At 48.4% G+C, this 17,000-nt stretch overlaps 1 protein-coding gene across 1 annotated transcript in view; it reads left to right on the top strand.

Moving 5' to 3' along the window:
- LOC133125970 (intestinal-type alkaline phosphatase 1-like) overlaps window positions 1-17,000 on the top strand; it is a 65,555-nt gene that overhangs the window by 2,338 nt on the left and 46,217 nt on the right. Inside the window, exons 4-6 of the mRNA XM_061237730.1 lie at window positions 5,828-5,931; window positions 6,700-7,143; window positions 8,088-8,176. Of these exons, the coding sequence (XP_061093714.1) occupies window positions 5,828-5,931; window positions 6,700-7,143; window positions 8,088-8,176 (637 nt within the window). The remainder of the gene's footprint in view (window positions 1-5,827; window positions 5,932-6,699; window positions 7,144-8,087; window positions 8,177-17,000) is intronic.

Raw genomic sequence — 17,000 nt, 5'->3', positions numbered from 1 at the left:
CACAGAGACACACAGAAACACACAGAGACACACAGAGACACACAGAAACACACAGAAACACACAGAAACACACAGAGACACACAGAAACACACAGAAACACCGCCACAAGGACACGGCGGGAAGGGGGCGCTGCCGGGGCACGGGGAGCAGAACTCTTCAGCCCCAGAATCCACTCCTGTGACATCACCTCCCAGAAGCCACATTTGTAACCAATAGGAAGCCAAATAATGTTTCATAAAAATTTTTTTAAAAAGATACTCAAACTTTTATCTGCCCTGCACCGTTCATAGTTTCAGTCATTGGCAACCCAAAGTGTGTCAGCGAAAACAGAGAAATTACCTCAACGTGAAAGCAGCGATAATGATAATATGAATAATGTGGTAACTCCCAAAAAAAGTGTATCTAACAAAGTATACATGTGAAACGTATATTCATAAGGAGAAATAGTGTGCAGAAAGCAAAGCAAAAGCAGAATATTTTTTTTTATAAATCTGACATCAGGACTGGTGGGGTGAGAGGTGGTGGTGGGGGGGGGGGTGACAGGTGACAGGGTACCTGCCGGGGCCCGTGTGGCCCTGCTGATAACAGCCTCATGGGGACTCGGGCCTCTGTCTCCTCCTCACTGCTCCAACAGCCACCTGCAGACGCAGATGCTGGAGCACAGAGCAGAGAGAGAGCCGAGAGCAGAGAGCAGAGAGAGAGCGGAGAGCGGAGATAGAGAGAGAGAGCAGAGAGCGGAGATAGAGAGAGAGAGCAGAGAGCGGAGAGAGAGCGGAGAGCGGAGATAGAGAGAGAGAGCAGAGAGCGGAGAGAGAGCGGAGAGCGGAGATAGAGAGAGCAGAGAGAGGAGAGCGGAGATAGAGAGCAGAGAGAGAGAGAGAGAGAGAGAGAGAGAGCGGAGAGTAGAGAGCAGAGATAGAGAGCAGAGAGCAGAGAGCAGATTGGGTCTCCTGCCTCCCAAGCAGAACAGCCGAGACCCCGCCCCCTGAGTGACAGCCCAAGCGTCCACAGCGTTAGTCCTTACAGACACGGGGCGACATGGCTCAGGCAGTAAGAGCAGTCGTCTGGCAGTTGGAGCGCCCCCGCCCGGGCTGTGTCGAAGTGTCCCTGAGCAAGACACCTAACCCCCAAAATGCTCCTGATGAGCTGGTTGCTGCCTTGCATGGCAGCCAATTGCCGTTGGTGTGTGAGTGTGTGAGTGTGTGTATGAATGGGTGAATGAGAAGCATCAATTGTACAGCGCTTTGGATAAAGGCGCTATATAAATGCCAACCATTTCAGAGATCCCAGTGGTATATTCTGCAGTAGTGTTAGTCCTTACAGAGATCCCAGTGGTGTATTCTGCAGTAGGGTTATTCCTTACAGAGCTCACTGTGGTGTATTCTGCAGTAGTGTAGTGCTTTTTTGTCTTGTGTTGTTTACATAAGCTGCTTCTTTTTTGACATACAGACTCACAAACTGGAGGCTGCATGTGTTTGATGGCTTTGAAGACTTTCTGGACAGCCGTCTTGCCGCCACGTTAACCCTTCACCCTACCTTAGGACCGTCATGCACGGTTCAGTCTGCAGAGGGTGAGGAGGGGGAGGAGGGTGAGGAGGGTGAGGAGGGTGAGAGGGTGAGGAGGGTGAGGAGGGTGAGAGGGTGAGGAGGGTGAGGAGGGTAAGGAGGGTGAGAGGGTGAGGAGGGTGAGGAGGGTGAGGAGGGTGAGAGGGTGAGGAAGGTGAGGAGGGTGAGGAGGGTGAGAGGGTGAGGAGGGGTTGTGCTTCCTCCATTAGAAGCTCACGGCCGTGTTTGCTGCTCATGTGTTCAGCCTTTCTCCTGACAGATGTGACCGGCCATGTGAAATGAGCCGAGTGCAGAGAGAGACACCCATCCCATTACCCCCCTACACACACACACACACACACACACACACACACACACACATACACACACACACACACACACACACACTCACACACACACACTCACACACACACACACACACACACACACACACACACACACACACACACACTCACACACACACACACACACACACACACACACACACACTCACACACACACACTCACACACACACACACACACACACACACACACTCACACACACACACACACACACACACACACACACACATACACACACACACACACCCTACACACACACACACACACACACACACACCCCCTACACACACACCCTACACACACACACACACACACACACCCTACACACACACACACACACACACACCCCCTACACACACACCCTACACACACACACACACACACACACACACACACACCCTACACACACACACACACACACACACACACCCCCTACACACACACACACACACACACACACACCCTACACACACACACACACACACACACACACACACACACCCTACACACACACACACACACACACACACCCTACACACACACGCACTCGCACACACACACACACTCACACACACACACACACACACACACACACACAGACATACACACACACTCACACACACACACACACACACACACACACACACATAGACACACACACACACAGACACACACACACACACACACACACACAGACACACACACACAGACACACACACACACACACACACACACACACACACTGGCACACACACACACACACACACACACACACACCCTACACACACACACACACACACACACACACACACACAGACACACACAGACACACACACACACACACAGCCACACTGCGTCCTCCACAGCACGTCCCCGTTATTCACACTGTCTGAGCTGCGTTCATCAAACAACAAACATAAAACCTTCAAAACTATTTCATCAACTGAGTCACTGCTGCAGCGCTGTTACTATGGCTACCGGCAGCGGGGGTGGGGTTGCCTTTGGAGTCACTTTAACCTTTTAACCCCGTAGTAGAAGTTTTGAAATCCCTTTGGGAGACTAGTTTGAGCCGACCGCGAGTATGTCGAAATCCTTCATATCAGCAGAGGCATGTGGGGGACAGTGCGTTTTTTTTAATTTACATGCTATTTTTAGTCAGTCGTCACAAAGGGGTTTCAGGTTTTTTAGATTATCCACATCTCTGTGGTCATTTTCATAACGTTCTATTTTTAGTCTTTCGTCAGATAACGGAAATGGACTGGGCTTGACCCTCAGCTCCTTTGTGTTCATAACTGCGGTGTGCACCTGCCCTGAGTTCAGTCCTCATTACAGTTTTTTACAATCGTTTTCACACTTGTCTCAATACCATGTCCACTTTTTCTAAACACTTAACACATTCACCATATCATTAGACTATGTGAACTAAACTGTGGCTATTTTTGCATTGCTTTCATACTAAAGGCATTCAATCACCACTTCTTCCAAAATTCATGAATACCTCTCTCAGTCAATGTTCACTACCAGCAAAAGTTTGTCCAAATACAGCAAATTTCGCAGACATTTAGATACTCTGTTCAAAACAGTTAACTTTCAGTTCAAAACCCAATAAAATTCTGATCATTGTGGAAGGAAATATGCTGCATTTTGGCAGAAAAATGAAACTATATGCTTGAAATACGTAAGACAGATCATTCTGATTTGAGCAGAAAGTTTATTCAGTTTATTCAATTTTTTTGTTTGCAGCCTTGTTACCATCTGTGCAAAAGTGATCATACTTGCATTGAAATGTGCACGTATATAGGGTAAATATAGATGTAGTTGTTACTGAAGAGATTTTTCCGCTATTACTGCTGTATATGTACTACTGAAACACCTGGCTGTCATTTCAGTGAACAACCTGCCCAGGTGTTTGTTGTTTGTGCCCCGTTACCACATACACAAAAGGGGCCATCTTTGGATTGGCATTTGAATTCTTTAGCCTTGGTGGGGAAAATGGATGCAGCCAGAGGCAGAGGAAGAAGATGTTGCGGAAGAGCAAGAACAGTTGTGTCTGATGAAATCAGAGCCACAGTCATTGGTAAATCATGGTCTGTCCCTGAGGGAAGCAGGTTGAGGGTTCAACCAAACTTGCCTAGATCCACAGTGGCTTCAATAGTGAGGATTTTCAGGCAAACCAACAGGTACTATACAGTATTTGTAGCATTCTGACTGAAGGAGTTCAATTGATGTGTATATTACAGCAGTACTGTGATTTGAAAAGTCTCCAGAAAAAGCAGATGTATCAGTGCACATTTGTCTGTGACACACTACAGGACCCAGCGGTTACCTCACACAGTCACACAGGGGGAAGGGGAAGAATGTTTATGCCTCAACAGGAGGATACAATAGTCGGGATGGTCATTGTCAACAACAGCATCAGGCTAAGAGAAATATGCAACAACATAATCGCAGACAACAACATATTTCCAAACACTGACAATGTAAGCACTACAACCATTTCAAGAGTGCTACAGAAACATCAGATCAGGATGAAACGGTTGTACACTGTCACCTTTGACAGGAACTCTGAGGGTGTCAAGGTACTCAGATACCAATATATAGAACCACCACCCACATGAAAAGTCACTTCCAGATGCAATGCTGGCTGGGTGTATGGACATAACAGTGGAACACATCCAGGGCTGGAAAAGCCACACAAAGAGATGTTTTCCTCGGTGTATAGAAAGAGATAACATTTGGAGTGATGTTGATGAAAATCTATGGCCAAATGCAGAGGACAGGATGGATGGGCCAGGCCAACAGTAGACTTCTGATGCTGATAGGCAGACAATATATGTGCGAATTACTGTATATAGTGAAAATATTGCTTTTTGGTATGTATTTGTTATTGATTGTAATGTATTTTGAGTAATTGATTGTATTGTATTTTTCTTTTCTGAATTACAGTATATTGCACTGTGAGAACAAATGTCAAAATACTGTAAACCCTCTGAAGAATACTGTTGCTTTTGTGATTTGTTTCTTTATCATATATTGTTTTACATTACACAGTAAAAATTGTTATTCTGGGTTTCCAATATAGTAAAACATTCATTCATTTACAGTTTACTGTAAATTTACCACACTCAGTCATGACATCTATTGTGAGAGGCAAACCAAAAGATCAGAAGTTTCTGTAGCTACTTGGCTTGAAATATTTGTGGATGCAAAAATAGAGGAAAGGGAAACACATAATATATGTATTTAGCAATGCTCCAAGTTGTTTGTGTTTTGTAGTTCATTGTACATTGAGTGAAAAAGTAGTCTTATGGGAGAAAGCATGCGCTATAGTTATAGCAGCATGAGTCACTTTTGGGTGAAATATTAAGTGTTTTGGTGGTTGAAGTGCCTTTTGCACCAAAGGTTAACTGATTTGCTCAGGTGTGTGTTTCAAAAGCACACTGTGTGAAGAGTTTTGAAAAAGTGGACATGGTATTGAGACAAGTGTGAAAACGATTGTAAAAAACTGTAATAATAATAACCCACCTCCACAGAGGAGCTCTGATTGGCTCCTTCCTCTCTCATTAAATTTCACCCCTGTGTTGTCCGCCGGGTGCATCAGGACCGCCGTTGGCATATGACGATGAAAGTTGCAACCCTAAAATAATATGCTATAAGTTATTATTCCCAAGAATAGTATGCCATAGGTTATCATCCTCTCTAATGAAGGGCCATTTGGCATATAATGATGTCATATCTCCAAGACGGTTGCAGAAAGTTGTGAAACTTCGGGAGTGAACACCTCACCCTCGCTGTGCGTGGCCCTGCAGGCCTGTGCCCTCGGGCTGCGGTGAGATATGTATTTATAGACGCGCGGCGGTGTAACGCGCCCCTAAATCACACCGCCGGGCTCCAAGGGTAATGCGCTGTCTCTGCAGGGCCCCGTAATGAGCGGGCGCGGGGACGCGGGCGGGGCTGAGCGCGGCGGCCAGCGGGACGCGGGGTTAATCACGCCTCCGCCAGGCGACGGATCGCCCGTCAGGTGCGCTCGGCCCACGTTTACAGGCAGCCACTTAGGAATTTAACGGGACGCGCTAATTAAAGCAGATTAAAACCCTGTCCCGCTCGTAAGGGGGAAACGGATTTATGTGTTTTTGATTCGGGCTTGATAGCGCCTTGGGAAGTTGGTTATAGCGGGCGGGCGGGCGGGGGGGGGGGGTGTATAAATCTAACTGTACCTCGTCACAGGTGCGCTGTGATGAAGCAGGCCCGTCCTCTTCCTCCTGACGCGTGCGTCTGCCTGCGTCAGAGAGGTCTGTACATTCTCCTCATTAACAGACATCGTTAACAGACCCGGAGACGTCACGTTAAGCGATGGGAAGCTGTCATTTCATCTCATTTATTTTCATTGAGACGATACAGAGGTTTATTTTGGAAATGGTCTGACTGTCGCCTTCCTGTTACTCAGTGTTGCTTTAGCTGCTTTATATTTTACTGGGAGACGACAGCATGACCCCCCCATACCGCCAGCCCCCCCCCCCACCACCACCCACCTCCCTGTCAGCGGGGGCAAGAGAGATGTAGGATTAAGCACGTACTACTTTATTTCCGAAAAAATTGAAAAGCACTTATCTGCTCTGTAGTGTTAAATCAACTGTTTCTGCGCTTATCTCTGACCCGGGACCCTGTTTGTTGCTGAGCCAATCACAGAGCAATCATGGCTGGAGTCGGTCCACCTCTGGAGCCTGAACCACATGTAGCCTGCTTCAGCACAGCAGCCCGGCACGGACCCCCTGTCTCAGGCTCCCAGCGTGCACCGTGGAAGCACGGTCCTGCTGTCAGTGATGCTGCGTCACCGTGGAAACACGGTCCTGCTGTTAGTGATGCTGCGTCACCGTGGAAACGTGGTCCTGATGTTAGCGATGCTGCGTCACCGTGGAAACGTGGTCCCGCTGTTATCAGTGCTGCGTCAACGTGGAAACACCTGCTATGAAATGACCTTGGAACTCCATACTTTAGTGAAATGGCCGTCTCACCTCAAGTTGAGATACGACATGTTGTGGACTGTTGGGTGTAATTTCGGAGTGGGCGGAGCACTAGTGGCTCCACGGATCCGTGATGGGACGTCCTGCCCCGTCACAGAGGAACACGGGCGGGACGCCCGTCAGCCAATCGCCTCCAGGGGCCAAACAAACACCAGCCGGAGTTTCCCCGGAATGCCGGTTGTCACGTCGGAGTGTCGGAGTGCCGGAGTGCAAGTCCCGATTCCCAAATCCCCTCATGTTTAAATATACACGGCACAATTATTAAATCATAAGCTCTATCTGGGGGCTATTTTTGGAAAAAAATGCCCTGAAAGTTTGTTGTGCCACAACTGTGTCCCCCTAAAATACTTGTCTGTGCCAAAGCTGAGGGCTTCACGCAGGGCTCAGTGTGTCTGCAGCTGACATGGCCGACAGCGTATAAATACACCTCGGCCGTCGCTGGAGGTCCCAGTCTCACTGAGGGAGGAGGGGATCCTGCCTCCAGAGAACGCAAACTCCCTTATTGACACTTCTTCACCTCATTCAGAAACTCCCAGAGCGTTATAAGACGCCGCTGATCCCATGGTGTGGCTGTGCAGAGGGGCTCATCCTGTATCGTTAAGCAGGCTGACAATATGTCTCCCAGCTCGACGGCCGGAGAGACCATTTTCACCCACACGGGAAAGTAATACAGTACATTTACATATATTGCAGGCAATTCTAAATCTATTTCAATATATGGTGTAATATATGGATGAACAGGTATTTCAATATATTTTTTGTACAGTATAAAATGCACAAATACATTAATTCTTCACAGCATTGTTATACTTAAAGACTTCTACCGTGTTTGTAAATGTCATGAATATGCAAAAGCAGCCAGTTTGCTCAGAGTTTGGCTTGATTGAACAACAGCGTTTCACCAGCTTCATTGCGTTGGATTAACTCGCCCAAATTACAGCCTTGGTATCAAAAACCCGAGTGGAGACCCAGCGCTGGGCCTGCGCTGAGATACATACCATGTGTGGTGGCCCGTATCTCAGCCATTATTACCGTTTCCTCCCCTCTAATGACCTGTGACAGAGTGCCCTGCGAGGGCTTGGGATTTGGCCACCGGTTGAATATGTATTTTCATATTCCGTAGCGGGGGGAACGTGTGCGGCGCTCTCTGCAGCTTTGAAGAGGCGCGGAGCTTCGGGTGTTATTGCAGCCTCCCGGTCATCGCCCGGCGACCCGCTCTGTCTGTGGTCCCCCGAGCCACATGTGGGCCGGGGGGGGGGGGGGGGCTGATTGGCGGGGGATTGAGGGCGCGCGTTGTGATCAGGACCGAGATCCCGGTGAGTGATATCAGAACAGACGTCAGGGAAAGCACATTCGCCCCCCCGAACTCTGGCTGATCTCCACCGCCGCTGATTTGCACCGGAGGGCTGAGAAGGTAATCTGGAGAAGAAAATGGGGGCATGCCACCGGAGCGGGGTTAGGAGTTCACCCGTCCCGGCCTGCTATAAGCAATCAGCTTTAGGGAGCGCTACATGCAGCCTGATGGGAACCAACGCATCCGCACAGGAAAGCCCGCTCCGAATTAAGCTCAGATCATGTGTCCCACTCTCCAGGTACACTTCAGTCTAAAAAAAGCAACAACAAAAAACCACTGGCCACTGTTTCGCTGCAGAGTGAGAGGTTAAGGGTTTTATAAAAATAAGAGCTGGAACACAGAACAGTCTTCAGAAACGTATCCCTTCCTCTGAATGCAGTTACGTCACACGACCATTTTTACTCTTACCGTTTCTCGCCGCGCCTCTCGAGTTTCGCCCCATGATTGGGGGACTATACGCACAAAGGGCTGGATGTTGAGTAAATAAATACATCTGTGAAACGTCTCGGCGGCGGTGCAGTGGATTACGGAGTGCGGGTCCTAACTCCAGTCTCGAGGCTTTCAGGTGGAGCAACACACCGTGCCCGGGCCACGATCCGTCAGGGAGCAACAAGCGCGTTTCCCCCGCCTCTCCGGGAACGTCTCCTGGGACTCTCCACGACTGCGGGTCCTGTGTGCGAGCAACACGCTTTCATCCGCTCTCTCAGAGCCAAAACCGGCTCCAACTACACCCCGCCTTCCGTTCATTACACCGGCCGGATTCTGAGAAATCCTGACACATTTTCACTTTGGCAAATTTCATCAATTAATGACTAAAGCCTGCTTTTTGTTTGGATTTCAACCTTTTTTCGAAATCATGTGCATTATGGTTAGAGCAGGGATGGGAGACTCCACTCCGGGAGAGCTGATGAGGATGCAGGATGCAGGCTAATTACCCCTCAATTAGCTAATTCGCTGTGTACAGGTGGACACAAACACAGCTATAATTAAACTTATCAAAACATTTTGCTAAAAGGTCAGATCTCCCATATTATTACAGGGCTCATTTAGAGCAGAGTTTTAGACAAATGCAGAAATGTGCTCTGAACTGGGGGGAACCAGGCACAGGATGGCTGTCATTGCAATGGGCCCAGAGAGCCACTGTAGTGTGTCTGTAGTGTGTCAGTGCTGTGTCTGTAGTGTGTCTGTGCTGTGTCTGTAGTGTGTCAATGCTGTGTCTGTAGTGTGTCTGTAGTCTGTCAGTGCTATGTCTGTAGTGTGTCAATGCTGTGTCTGCAGTGTATTAGAGCTGTGTCTGTAGTGTGTCTGTAGTGTGTCAGTGCTGTGTCTGTACTGTGTCTGTACTGGTGGTGTAGTGGTTAGCACCATTGAACCCTGGGCAACCGGATCCTTTCTGCGTGGAGTTAGCATGTTCTCTCCATGTTTGCGTGGGTTTCTCTGGGTACTCCTCCCACACTCTTAAGACAGCTGTGTCAGGTTGGGTGAGCTCCTGCCGTTGCTCTTGACCAAGGCACGGGCCTCAGAACTGGAGCTGGTCCCCGGGCGCGGCACTGTGGCTGCCCACTGCTCCTAAGTAACTAGGATGGGTCAAACGCAGAGGACACGTGACCCCACGGGGTTCAGCAAAGTATATCTGAATGTGTCTGCGGGTGTGTCTAATTATTATTTGTGTAAGTAGTCATGGTTACCACAGCTGCACCACTCTGAGTCTGTCACCTTCATTTTATCTGAAAGATGGCTCTTTCTGCCCTATCAGACATGGCGGGATCTCCATGATGCCGTTACCCCCCCGGTGTTTCTGGGAAATGTAGTTTTTGCCGTCACTCACATTGGTCACTCACAGTGTAAGGTGAGAGCGATGTGGCTTCCGCAGAGAGCGTGAGCGTCCTGCACGTTTTGATTCACGGCTGCTGTCCGTTGCTGAAGGATGGGCTTCTGTAAATCATTTCACACATCATAGACAGAACGAGCTGGTGAACCATAAAAACACCACCATCAGCCTGCCACTCAGCCCACCTTTAGAGTGCTTCTGCACAGACATCACGATTTTACTGCATGCAGAGGTCGCCTTGTCGGAAAAGCAAAGTTGTATTTCTGACGTATAGAAACTACAATGTTCGTTATTGTGTTCAGTCTAGGGAAGGTATGAACCCATTTCGGATAGGAAGGCGATGCATGGTAAAACGTTAGATGTGTTTTAGTGTTAGTGTTGACTCTCTCAGAGTATTTGTCTTCCAATAGAGGCAGATATTTACTGAAACGTTTTCAATTACGGTAGATAACCGAACTGAAATAAACTGTTGAATTAACATGATATTTCCAGCGCAGACTGTCGTAGAGATGTGAAAGTTGTCAGTTAAGTTACGTGACTGTGGTCCTCCGTTTGTGTGCAGAATTATGCTGTAATGAGTGTGTGTGTGTGTGTGTGTGTGGTGCCTCGAGTTTTAAACCCCTGAAACAAATGTGCCTTTCAGCATGCACTGCCGTGTGTGTTGGGGGTGAAGCCAGACTCCGCACCAGTGGCGTTTGTTGGGGGGTTTGGTGCTGGCGTGTCACAGATTCATTAGGGACATAAAGGGAACTCAAAAACAAGAGTTTGGGACGAGAAGAAAAGAGACGCAGAGAAAGGAGAGGGGCGCTCTAAATTAATGATCGATGAGGCGGCTCTCTCTGACTTCAAAGGGGCGCGGAGCGAGTCTCAGCTGTGCTTTAGTGCTCCCCGCCCCGCCCCCGGGGCCGTGTGACTGGTCCCGCGGGTCACGTGACCCGGGACGCCCGGCGGGGGGCGACCCTCCCGAGATGACCCCGCCGTGGTGCCGGCGAAGAGACCCGCACAATGCCACTTTCAGCGCCGAGGCTTCCAGCGCACGTCTCTGCCTCTTTCTCCCCCGACTTTCCTTCTTCTGGCACCCTGTTTTATTGGTCTGTTGACCACCCCCCCGGTCCCTCCCCCCCATCCCATCTCGAGAACCAGGAGCGCCGATAATGGAACGCTGACTTCTCGGAGCGTGCTGGGAATGTCTATGACCGATGGTGTGGAGGGGTCTCTGCCCCCTGACGCAGGGATGAGGGAGGGGGGGGTTTGGCGGTTTGTTTTGTGCTGGTTGACTGATGTAGCGCATTGGTGCTTTTTCAGGCGAGGGCTAATTTAATAGTCCCGTTTAACACACTCCAGCTTGCGAGGCGCTGTTCACGTCGGGCCTTTGAGGAGGTACAAGAACGCAGCCCTCTTGGTTTCGGGTGGCCTCTTGTGTCGGCAGTCTATAACCGTCTTTGTCTACAGATGGCTTTGTGGGAAAGCAGCATTTGAAGTCATAAAAAATATATATCATTTCTGTGTCAGCAAACAGGGGTTGTCAGAGGTTTCCCCACCCCATGATTTGGTTTTGCTTGTATTTTTTGATGTATTATTGTGGTGCTTGTTTCGGCTGTTAAAAATACAGTTTTGATCAATGTTCGATCACGTCATGACATACAGAAAAGCACGGGCTACAAAGACCTGATGATGTTTTTAAAATTCAAGGGAGATTTCAGACTTTCTTAAACCTTGTTAGACCATAAACAGGTAAATACATTTGTTTTAGAGAGGAGAGAATTAACTGTGGACAAGCAGAGAGACCATGATGCTTTGCAGTTTAAATCATATACAATTGTTTGTTCTATGCAAATATGATCATGTGAAAGAGAGTCTTCATTTGTAGGCTGGTCTTACTTGTTAATGTTCTTTCTTTTTGGCAATGTCGTTTAAAACAATGGTCCCATGTTGAATTCATGGGGAATATCTATCCACAACCTATTCATGTTTTACTTCAATCAGTTTCAGAAATGAACATAAACTTGTGCCTTAGAAGTAGCAAATTATGGATTTCATGAACCATTTTCTTTTTTATATCCTACTAATGTACAAGATCACAACACCTTACCTCACCATTATCTTATATTATATATGTTATAAATATCAAGGCACAGAATCTGAATAAAGCCATTTTTATATGTAACCTTCAGCATACACTCTCAGAAAACAGGGATCTTTGTGGAGAACTCCCGATCAATCAGGGAGTTACTGTGAACCCACCTGTGCTTCTGATAAATCAACACTGGACCATCAGCAGGAATCTCCAGATAATCTCTTTATTTCATTATTTTACTGGCCCAAACATCACCCAGGATGATTTGCAAATAGGATCATTTGGTGTCTTGGAATGTGGAAACAGTGTTGCGTTTCTCTAGAAAGAGATGTTGCTGAGAAGAGGGGATATTTTTGGCAGAAGACGTTGGCTACAGTCTGGGCTAATGCTATCCTTCTAAAGAATCAAACCTTTCACATCCTGTCAAAAATTGAGTGTACTCAACTCGTACTCAGTGTACGATCTTGTTCCATAATAGTTCCTGCTGAGTCATTCATTGCACAACTCTTTCAAACTATGGCAAGCACCCAGATGAGCATGGCTTGATATGAAATCAAAAAGTAATGACAGTAATGATCAAAATAAAGATATTAAATTAAAGGTGTTATGACTGCAGATATGGTAGTTTGAAGACACCAGACTCTAGAATGTGAGAGTCCCACTGCATTGCATTACTGTGGAAAGGTAATATCAGCAAAAGGACACAACGTTGAATTGAAAATGTACGATAGTGGTCGCGGAGAGTTCCGGGTCCTTTTTGGTGTTTACCTTAAAATCAGCGGTTCCGCCAAATAGACCACCTGACTCTTAATTGCTCAATCAAGCGTTGATGAGCAGGAGACCAATGGGGACTACTGGTGCAGTGCAGTTTACAACCGCTGTGTTCTTTGTACCCTGAAAAGATACTATAAGAGGTTTGTCACAAAGTTACAGTAAACCAGGAGATGTTTTTATCCAGAGCAGCGTACGGCGGCTGACGCAGTCCTCCTCACTGTGCTCCTGATAACCTGGGAGCTGAGGCTTGCCCGGTACCTCCAGGTTTCCCAGTACAGCGCTGTGTAGCGCGATGCTAACTTCCCTAGCGCGCGGGGGCCGGCGGCGGACCAATCACGGGAGAGAGTCGCCGTGCGCTGCCCGTCTCCCCCACACAGAGCCCGTGTGTATATGAATATTAATATTTGAATATATGTCCAGGGATCAGGAATCAGTGCAGGAATCGGGGGGGGCAGCCAAGGTCTTGCAGCTCGCAGCGATGGGGGGGGTGAACGCGTCTGGCAACGGAGGGGAAGGGGGGGGGGGGGGGAGGTGAGAAAGAAAGACGTTCCTTGTTGCTCTTCCTATATTGGTATTCCATCTTCGGAAAAGCGTTTATGAAGCCTGACGTTCTGCCCCGAAGCCCCCGTGGAACCGGGGGGTGGTGGGGGGGAAAGTGGAAACAGATCCGGAGTCTCGCTGGGCCACAGAAATACACACCTGAATACTGTGGGCCTTATACTGCGCCCCCATAATCACCCCCATAATGTACACTGTACCCCAAATACACACCCCCATACACACCCCCATAATGTACACTGTACCCCAAATACACACCCCCATAATGTACACTGTACCCCAAATACACACCCCCATAATGTACACTGTACCCCAAATACACACCCCCATAATGTACACTGTACCCCAAATACACGCCCCTGTACCCCAAATACACACATGAATACTGTAGGCCTCATACTCACCCCCATAATGTACACTGTACCCCAAATACACACCCCCATAATGTACACTGTACCCCAAATGTGCACCCCCATACTCACCCTCATAATGTACACTGTACCCCCAATACACACCCCCATACACACCCCCATAATGTACACTGTACACCAAATACACACCTGCATAATGTACACTGTACCCCCAATACACATCCCATACACACCCCCATAATGTACACTGTACCCCAAATACACACCCCATACACACCCCCATAATGTACACTGTACCCCAAATACACACCCGAACACTGTGGGCCCTATACTGCCGTGTCTCTCCTAGCTGCAGTGGTGTTTCCCCGGAGTGCCCTGTCTCCAGGCTGTTATATCTATTACTGCGCAGACGGACACAGATGAGTGTCGCCCAGCGGAAAGGGTCCTGCAATTTCACCCCTCGCCCGCCCAATTTCCCTTTTTCCTGTGTTTTCGCAACTGAAGAACACCTCCGGAATTCCGTGATTCCCGGAGTGAATCCCGGAGTGAATACCTTTGTGCACTTTGGGATGTGTGACGCATCGGCGTTCCCTGACCTGTTTTTCTGTGACCCGATATGGCATCCGAGGGGCTTTTCCTCTGCCTGTCTTCTGGAGCGATGTTATTCCGGAGGATTCCCGTTTTCCCACGAGGCGGAGACGGCACCTCGGATTCGGCCGCTCGTGCGGACGGCTTTCCGAGAGTCACGCGGGTGCTTCGACTTCAAACGTCTCCGTTCCCGGGGCGATGGAGAAAAAAACACGGGCGTGCCGGGGAGGGAATGCCGGAATCCTCACGGATAAACGGCTTTCTCCAGCGCCGTGAGACGATCCTTCCCAAACACTCACGGACAGGGACACCAGAGCCCGGGAGAAACTCGACTCTCTCCTCATTATTCTCTGAGAGACGTGTCCTCACACACCTGTTTTGGTCTGACGGAGAGACCCGCTCCTGTGTCCGGGGAATTTTACGGGAAAGCCGGGATTAACTCACCTGCTCTTTCAATAAGTGCCTTGAATAGTTCTCCTGAAGGAGCGTATCTCTGAGCTACAGGATGTGAGACAGAAAACGAATTTACGTTGCATCACAACACCATGCCGTTGCTTAGCACATACCCGTATCCGGAGCAAAATACAATCAAAAGAACACGTGTGCATTCACCCGTGACAGACATGACTAACAACATTCCCACACCAGCGAGCGCATGAGCCACATCGCGGAAGCACTGAAGGCACGTTCGCTACACCAAGTGTAAACACAAGCCGAGAAACTTCCTGCATCACAGGAAACACCTGAGCTGATCACACTGGAAAAGGGTGGGGTTCATAATTACTGCTCGTTGGCCAGACAGGATTCACACCTCACTCTCCGGTAAAGGGAGGGTGGAAAACCAACAGTTAGCCCTCAAGGACCAGGATCTGATGATCCCTGGTGTATATCTGTATGGTCACGCTAGGAGTCGGAACCGTACTGTCCTCTAGGGTCCTCTTCACACTTGTTCCTGTGTTCGATCTGCACTTTGCTGTACGTCGCTCCGGATAAAAGCGTTCAATAAATGCTTTGTAATGAAATGTAATGTAATGTAATGTATACGGTGGAAGGTGATTCTGCGGTCCTCACCACTGCAGTTGGTCCTTCCACCACCAGGGGGCAGCAGTGCAGACAGGCCTGACCCCACAGGGAGGGGACAGCAGGGTCACCAGGAGGTCACAGGGAACAGGCGCTTCTGTAGAGGTCTAACCCCGCTCATCACCTCCATTAGTGTTACTGAAGCACTTCCTGGTAGGAACTGCGAAGCATTTAAGATCCTTAATCATCACTTTAGCAAGAGGAGGCAGAGGGAGAGTTTAACTGAGGGTTTGTTTGTTTGTTTAACCAAATGTGAATTCCATAATGATATCAGGAAGACAGTGCGGTCTGTGGTGCTGTCTGCATTTGCAGTTATTACATTACAATACATGCGTTTAGCAGCGTATCTTATCCAGAGTAACTTTTACCGCACTGCCAGCTCACGTAGTGGAGCAAGAGACCCAGGCTCAACGCAGCGCCGGATACTTTAGTCTGGAGGTAAATTAGGAGTCGGCAAACGATGGACTGAAGAGCCTGTTCTCATCATTATGTGGTCTTATGTTCTTAGTGTTGGTCCTTTATTGTCCCTCCTGGGGAAATTTGATTACTTTCATGTCACGCCACACAAAGACAACGCGCTACAACAACTGAAATAGTGTGATTGGCTTTGGGGTTTTTCTGTGTTATTAGACCTGCGTCGGAGCAGTAAAACGACTCTCACTATCGCAGAACCAGTAAAGGGCACGACGACCTTCCCCTACGCACGCGGAGAGAGCACAGGCGCACGGAGTCTGGGCGTGTGCACACAGGACGGAACAGCGCTGTGTAAACAGCGGGCTTGTACTTATCTCTGCGTTGCTCCTTTTCTGTAAAAAAAATTATTCCTTCTAATCGACTTTGATTTCCCTCACTCCATCTCCCCGTCCTTGTACCTGTCAAGCTCAACGTGTGGGCACTTGCCGAGTTAAATTTGAATGTGCTGCCCCGTTTTCCAAGATTTGTTTTGAATTTCTAAGAATGTCTTCCTCCCCCCGCCAGTCATTGGAGGAAGGTCTTGTGCTAATCCAGGACAGCTCAGGATCACACGTCATCTTCTGACGCAGTGCCAGCTCATGTTCGCTATGAAAAGCCCTGCATAAATACAATGGGGAGGCGTGTAGCCTAGCGGTTAAGGTGCCTGTAGCCTAGCGGTTAAGGTGCCTGTAGCCTAGTGGCTAAGGTGCCTGTAGCCTAGTGGCTAAGGTGATTGACTGGGATCTGGAAGGTTGGTGGTTCAAGCCCCAGTGTAGCCATGATAAGAACTGATAAGAACCCTTAGCCCCACATTGCTCCAGAGGGGGATTGTCCCCTGCTTAGGCTAATCAACTGTAAGTCCCTTTGTATGAAAGTGTCAGCTAAATAACAAATTATTTTTATGATGATGACGATGATTATTATTTGTATTATTATTATTATTATTATTATATTTGCTGATCGTGACATCATTTTAATGT

The sequence above is a fragment of the Conger conger genome, chromosome 4, assembly GCF_963514075.1.
Source record: "Conger conger chromosome 4, fConCon1.1, whole genome shotgun sequence".
Taxonomy (NCBI): domain Eukaryota; kingdom Metazoa; phylum Chordata; class Actinopteri; order Anguilliformes; family Congridae; genus Conger; species Conger conger.
This window is presented reverse-complemented; position numbering and strand designations above follow the sequence as displayed.